This window comes from Passer domesticus, unplaced genomic scaffold (assembly GCF_036417665.1).
Source record: "Passer domesticus isolate bPasDom1 unplaced genomic scaffold, bPasDom1.hap1 HAP1_SCAFFOLD_44, whole genome shotgun sequence".
In the NCBI taxonomy this organism is placed as follows: Eukaryota; Metazoa; Chordata; class Aves; order Passeriformes; family Passeridae; genus Passer; species Passer domesticus.
In genome coordinates this window covers 1,076,125-1,083,150 of record NW_026990160.1, presented here as the reverse complement: position 1 = coordinate 1,083,150, position 7,026 = coordinate 1,076,125, and the positions used below count along the sequence as shown (strand labels likewise).

At 45.7% G+C, this 7,026-nt stretch overlaps 1 protein-coding gene across 1 annotated transcript; it reads right to left on the bottom strand.

The window, feature by feature from the left end:
* Nucleotides 1–3,126: 3,126 nt before the first annotated feature.
* LOC135292696 (neurofilament heavy polypeptide-like) lies at nucleotides 3,127–6,303 on the bottom strand. The gene is made up of 2 exons (XM_064406801.1): nucleotides 6,071–6,303; nucleotides 3,127–4,199 (listed from the first exon to the last, which is right to left on the bottom strand). The coding sequence occupies exons 1-2, from the start codon at nucleotides 6,301–6,303 to the stop codon at nucleotides 3,317–3,319; spliced, it is 1,116 nt and encodes a 371-aa protein (XP_064262871.1). The 3' UTR covers nucleotides 3,127–3,316.
* Nucleotides 6,304–7,026: the final 723 nt, after the last annotated feature.

Here is a 7,026-nt window from a genome sequence, read left to right as displayed (position 1 = left end):
TGGGGGTTATCTCCCAAACTTGCCCTAAACCAGGACATGGCCGCAGGGCCCTGCTGGGAGATGGAAAATGGGATGATTGGCTCTGGCAATTAAGGGATGAATACTGTGTGAATATTGAGAGAAGCTTTATTGGTGTACAGTTATGTTATTGCAGTTTAGATGTCCTCTGTTCTCCTCATAATTTCCCTGTGGGCAGCGCCTTCCCTCTCCCCTGTGGGCGGCACAGGCCCCGCTCCGGCCCAGAGCTGTGTTTGTGTGCCTTGAAAACGTGGTGCTCTAGGGTTTTTAAAAGTTTATTTTAGTTTCTGACTAAATTCTGATTGTTTTATGTAGTTTTACAGTTACTGGAGAGATTGAAAAGCGGTAAATGCAGCGCCTTATTACCTAACAAATTTTAACATGGTCTGATCTCTTTAAGAAGAATGCTAACACATTTGCCATATAAAATGATGCCAGATACTGTCACTAAAAGCTGTTGGGTTGTTCAGAAATATGCTAAATTTCATGTTATTATATTTATTTTCCATTAACCCTGGACTTTAAAAAGTCTTATTGAATTTCTGTTTCCATGGAATTTGCAGTTACCATGGGTTTTTCTCATAACTGATTTACTTATAATTCTAATATGCTTGTTACAACTTTAATGCTTCCAGCAGACCATCATGCTGTTATTTCACTTATGCCTTATTCACCTTTAAGTTGTCTTTTTGTGTTAATAACCTTAGACTGAGTTACATCATGTCATATCTATAACTTTTAAGGATGTTCATTTGAATTCTGTTAAATTAAGGCCCAAAATTTTAATGCTCAGTTTCATTCTGTTAAATTGAATAAGGCTAAGTTTTATTAAGTAAATTTTGGTAGATTTTATTTCTGTCAAGTTTCAGTTTTACTTAGTTTGAACAATGTTCTTTTCCAGCTTTTTATGGATCCAGTTATGTTTGGAATTAATAGTAATTAAATTTGAGTTCTCTTGAGTGTGCTTTTTGTTCTACTAAGGTGATAATGAAATTATGTTTATTAATTTGAAATCCTTTTAGGGCTGGGTTTTATTGAGTTCATCTTGTTAAGCTCTATTGATGTCGAAAGGAATTTATATCAGAATTGAGTGTTATTTAATCTGAGATATCATAAATTTTATGAGTGAGCTGTTCAGTGTTTCCTTTGTTGCATTTTTTGTGTCATAAATACATTCATGTTTGTATTCCTGTTTTTATAGCCAGCTTTTCATATGTTTTACCATCTTTTGGTGTAATTATCTACAAGACACGTGTCATTTCAGGATCCTTCTTTTGTTCTCTAGCTGCTCATGTATCTCTTAGACCAGACTACCCCTCTGGCTGGGCTCTGCACTGGGGCTCCATGGTTTGACCCAGTGCTGCCTCATGATTTTCAAGTATTTTTCATAGTTCCAGGAAATGATATCTCAGCTTTGTCAGAAGTCTTCTCTAAACTGATGGTATTGTGACATCTACTCTAAGCAATCAGATGCAGTCCCAATTGTTATTACAGAACCACTCCAACAGTTGGCTGTGTTTAAAGCATCTCCATGCTGAGGAAATTCTGGAGGAGACAGCTATTGGATGGTTCATCAGTCTTTCACCCCTAGACCTTTACTCCTAAGTGCTATTCTTAGGAGCCTTGTTTAAAATTACATTTATGGAATTCTCTCCCACTTAGAGCTTGGGTGGTGGCCAGGCCTTAGCTCTGCCTGGACAGGAAATTGCCAACAGACCCAGATGTTTTCTGCATCAAAACTAGATTTGAGTTGCTTTGACTTTGCAATTTGACTGTCTGTACATGACAGTTGAACTATTTTTAAAGGGAGCTTGGGAAATATTATCTGGAAATAATTATCCAAGTCCCCACTGAATCGAGATTTGTCAGCTGTTTGCAGACTCTGGGATGACGGTACATTATTATGTTGTTAGTTTTCTCTGCTATTAGAAATATTCCTGATCGTTGTATCCAAATTATTCCTAATTGCTCTTTCTTGTCCACTACATGTATTATTTTGCTACGATGTTTCTTTATACTCATAACAAAAGACATGCATCTCATTTTTATTAAAAAAAAAAAAAAAAAGAAAAATGAATGCCTTAAGAACATTCAAATAATGCAATATGTACATGAGAAATTTGGACGACTAATCATTTTGAATCATGCAATATTTACATTAGAAACTTGGAAAAAAGATCATCCTATCTAAATCCCAATGGAGTGTCCCACAATGAAGCCTAACTGATTCATTAACTTCAGGAGAAGAGATGCCTGTGTTTTATCACCAACAGCTCAAAGCAGTCACCTGTTCATTCCATCAGATACTGATCAGCTCTGAAGAAATGAAGCCCAGTGGAAAGAGAAATAACCTCATCCCCTTGCAGCCTTTGTGGCCAGAACAGGAACAGGAGTAGGACTGCCAAGACACAGCTGTGCCTGGAAACTGACAGAGGCAATTGGCCAACAAAAGCCTCATGGCATCATCATGGGACAGTGCTCCTCCCAACCTTCTTCAGTCCTTCCCTGTTCCAGCTCCAGGAGGACATTCAGAGATGTCCAAGATCAACATTTCCAGCTAATGGACCTTCTCCTACTGCTCAGCTAATTGGAAACAATGGTCATTTCTTTCCATTTCCCTAAGAGACATTGGACATTATTCTTTTGTTTGCTCATGCTGCAAAACCCTGTGTCAATGACTTGACAGAACTGGGTAAGTTTTGTTGATTGTAATTGGTCTTTTATGTATCTTGTCCCACATCTAACAGATAACCAGTGATAACCTTCATGAGATCATACCCTCCCAAGAGTGAGCTGTTTCAACATCAGAACACAGGAGCCTTTTTTAAATGAACAGAAAGGGGGGGATGTCATAGACAGGTAGAATAATGATAAAAGAAAGGCCTTATGAAACCAGGCCTTGTTCTGCTATATTAACAGCTGGCCTGTCATCTCTTCTAAGTGCAGCTAAGCAGTCACAAGTTCCCATGTGAAGCTATTTTGAGAATGAGACTTGGTGAACAATCTGTTCTGAGGGTGAAAAACAAATGCACCTGCAAGAACAAGGGATTTGTCCCATGAGAATCAGTGAAGAGAATAGGTAACAATACAAACAATACAACAGAGAGATTTGATGCACAAGTAAAATATATTTTATTATCCAACAGAATAACTGGCATAACTAATAATAAGAAATCTATTAACTAACTAAAGTGGCACATTAGGTTTGTCAAACTGTATAAAATAAGTTGTGTGAATAAAATGAAGAGTTCTTCTCCAGCTCAGCTGGGTTCTCTGGGATTTTGGTTCCTCCCTTCTTTCAGGCTTTGGCTTCCCCCTTCTTTGGGGCTTTGGGTTCCTTCTTCTTTGGGGCTTTGGTCTCTCTCTTCTCTGGCACTTTGGCTTCCCCCTTCTTTGGGGCTTTGGGTTCCTTCTTTTTTGGTGCCTTGGTTTCCTTCTCTGGGATTTTGATTTCCTTCCTCTCTGGGCATTTGGTTTCCTTCTTTTCTGGAGGTTTGCTTCTCTTCTCTGGAGATTTGCTTTCCTTCTTTAGGATTTTCAATTCCTTCCTCTCTGGTGCTTTGCTTTCCTTCCTCTCTGGGAATTTGGTTTCCCTCTTTTCTGGAGGTTTGTATTTCTTTTCTGGGAGTCTGTTTTCAATCTTCTCTGCAGCTTTGGTTTCCTTCTTCTCTAGGAATTTGGATTCCCTCTTCTCTGGAGGTTTGTATTTCTTTTCTGGGAGTTTGTTTTCAATCTTCTCTGCAGCTTTGGTTTCCTTCTTCTCTGGGAATTTGGTTTCCTTCCTCTCTAATGCTTTGGTGTCCTTCTTCTCTGGGGCCTTGGTTTCCTTCTTCTCTGGGGCTTTGCTTTCATTCCTCTCTGGGAATTTAGTTTCCTTGTTTTCTGGATGTTTGTTTTTCTTTTCTGGGAGTTTGGTTTCCATCTTGTCTGGGGCTTTGGTTTCCATCCACTCTGGGATTTTGGTTTCCTTCCTCTCTGATTCTTTGATGACCTTCTTCTCTGGAGCCTTGCTTTCCTTCTCTGTGGGTTTGGTTTTCCCCTTCTCTGCTTTTGGAGGTTCCTTCCCCACAGAGACACCCTTCTTTGCTTTCTTCTGCTTCTCTTTCTCCTTCCGCCTCTCTTCCTCCACCAAGGCTTTTGCCTCCTCCTCAAGCTTTGGAGCCGGCCGCTTCAGCTCCCTTCTGCAGACAAAACAGAAAACATGGCTGAGAGTCACCACCAGAACCTTGGGCTCACTCGTCCTGGCTGGCCCTGCACTTCATTCCTTGACCCTGAGGCCAGGCAGCAGCGCCAGACTATTTCCGTGAATTCTCCTCAACCCACAGAGGTTGGGAACATCCCAAGGGAGGGCAGTGGTGGAAGGGCACCTCCAGGACCAGCCAAGCCTGAGCCTTGCCATCAGAAGGGCTTGACTGTGCAAGCTCCCTCTCCGGGCACAGCCAGACACCTCCAGCCCACTGCCAAAGGCTGATCCACCAGCTCTCTGCGCTGTGCCTGAAAACGCCCTTTGTCTCTTGACTTCCCAGTTTCAAGCAGAGCACAGAGTGCCAACGTCTGCTGATCTCTCCTGCAATTCTTACTCAGCTCATTCAGCTCCCTTCTCCCTGGGCAGAGCTGAAGCAGGATTTCAATGAGTTCGGATTTCACCTGAGGCTTAGAAGCAATTCACATTGATCAGGATGTCAGTTAGACAGGCAGACCATAGGTTAATGATGATTAGATGCTTCAGCCAGAGCTGATTGTTATATTGTTTACCATGATGAGCTTCTTGATAGAAGGAAGTGGAGTAAGTGAACTGTTAGAAGAACATCTTGAAACCAGCAGAACAATGGTTAGCACCTGGGCTTTATGTCAATCAGTCACTAAGCAGGGGACCTTGGATGGTGCCAGAGGGTCACAGAGACCTGATGAAGACATTGCTGACTTCATCCCTTAAGACCACTGACCCAATTCCAGACCACCGACCCAATTCCAGAGAAGAATTGCGCAGGTGTGAAGGACTAATGACCTCATTTTAATACAGAGCAGGGAGGGGAGGTGCTGGGGCTGTGCACATGTATTGTGTGTAAGATCCTTGGAAATAAAGAGAGGGCAAAGAACCTTGTACAGCGCGGTCACGCCTTGTAGGGACGACTCTGGTGCCGCCCGCCGGGGTTAATAAACATACCACTTTCTAACTTCAATGAGTTAGAGAGTCTCTGTCTGTGAGCCTCGGTTTAACAACTCATAGCCTGATCCTAAATGAGAATAATCCCATCAGTCAGGAAGCAAAGGCTGCAGGAACTGCTCTCCTGCAAGACAGGCTCTTGTCAGCCAGATTTCCTGCTGGAAGCCAGCTGTGACCAAGCCAGCTGGTGCTGTCTGCCATGGAAACCATCTGAAGCAGCCTCGTCCCTCTCCTCCCCATGAAACCAACTTCAGCCTGGCCTGAAGGAAGTCCTGATGCACAGGCTTGCTTTAAGCAGCCTCCACTCCCAGCTGCACACTTTGCCTGTGTGTCCTGAGCTGGGCTGCCCTGCTGGAGCAGAGCTTCTCCTGTGCTTGCCCACAGCTGCAGCTGAAGGGGAGCCCCAAGGACAGGAGCTTTTATGGCTGCTGCCCCACCATCAGGAGAACCCTGGCAGATCAGCACTGCAAGGACTTCATCTGTGGCAGCACCAGCACCCAAACCAAGGTTTGGTCTGTGCCCCACGCCTGCCCACACCACAATCCCACTGTTTTGGTGAAGAAGGGAGATGCTGAAGAAGATGCAACTCAACACCATGGAGCTAAAGACACCTCTAGAGGCAGTGCCAAGGCAGGGCCAGAGCCCAGCTCCCTGCAGGCAGCATCTGAGCCAGGAGGGCTCACCACTAAACTAGAGAAGAAGATGCTCTGTCCCAACAGAAGAAGGTGCTTCCTCTCTTGGGAGCCAGGGAGCCAAGAGTGGCCATCCCTGTGCTGCTTCTGGCCTTTGCTATGCAGCACCTCTGAGCTCAGAGTCCTTGGAGCAGGGAAGCCCTGCAGGGACAGTAAGCCATGGAGAGCAGGAACCCATGGAAGGCTTACTCACCTCTCCCTGAGAGGTGCCCCAGAGCCACAGTTGATCTCCTGGGGGCTCGGGGAGCAGCTGACACGTGAGGCCTCCCCGGGCACCAGCACCTCAGAGCTGGGGCCTCCCTCCACGTGGCACAGCGCCGTGGCACTGGAGATGCTGTTGAGGTGGCCAGAGAAGGGCAAGGAGACCTGCTGGCTCTCTCCTGGCTGCAGCACACCTGACACTGGCAGGATACTGGAAGCCTGCATGGAAGACAGGAGAGATGGAGGTGTTGAGCATGGAAATGGATGCAGAAGAGCAGCTTGGAGCAAAGTGCAGCTGCAGCCAGAGGGGCCTATTCCCCAAACACTGCCAGAATCACCCTGATCTCACCCTGCATCCATGCCACTGACCAGTGCAGGGACCATGGGGAAAATCTCCTCCCATCCTCACGGGTCAATGCATTCATGAGTACATTACATGAAAGTGAACTGGGATGTCTCCTGGCACTAGAAATTCTCTCTGATGCACATCTTGACTTGAAAAAGTTTCAAAACTTACTGCTTTTAGAAAAGGAGGAGACTCAGAGTGAGAGCTCTTGGAGCTGAGCAAAGGACTCCCAGCCCAGCTCATCTGACTCCAGAGGCTCTGCCCCTCTCTCTCTGATTTAAATGCTGCTCCCTCAAGGTGCTACAGCAAAAGCTCCTGCAAAACCTTCCTCTGGACCACCTGAGGAGTTGCAGGGGGAGCAGTGCCCTCCATAGGTGCTGCACAGCGTCCTTGGGCAGCCCCACAACGTGTCCTGCACGGCCTCTCCAACACCCAGCTGCTCCAGCAGCACTTTGTGCTGGGCCTGCAGGGATGGGAGGCCCCTCTGTGGCCAATGCTCAGGGCCACCAGTGGCACTGGCAGCTCCAGCCCTGCTTGCCACACTGACAGTGTGCAAGGGAGACAGATTCCCTCTTCCCTTCTCCGCTCCCAGGGCAGTGTGC

Excerpts from the sequence above, each read along its gene's own strand:
- LOC135292696 (XM_064406801.1), bottom strand. The coding sequence starts at position 6,303 with ATGCAGGCTTCCAGTATCCTGCCAGTGTCAGGTGTGCTGCAGCCAGGA. Across the intron at positions 4,200-6,070 it reads GGGGCACCTCTCAGGGAGAG|AAGGGAGCTGAAGCGGCCGG; the intron begins GTGAGTAAGCCT and ends TTTTGTCTGCAG.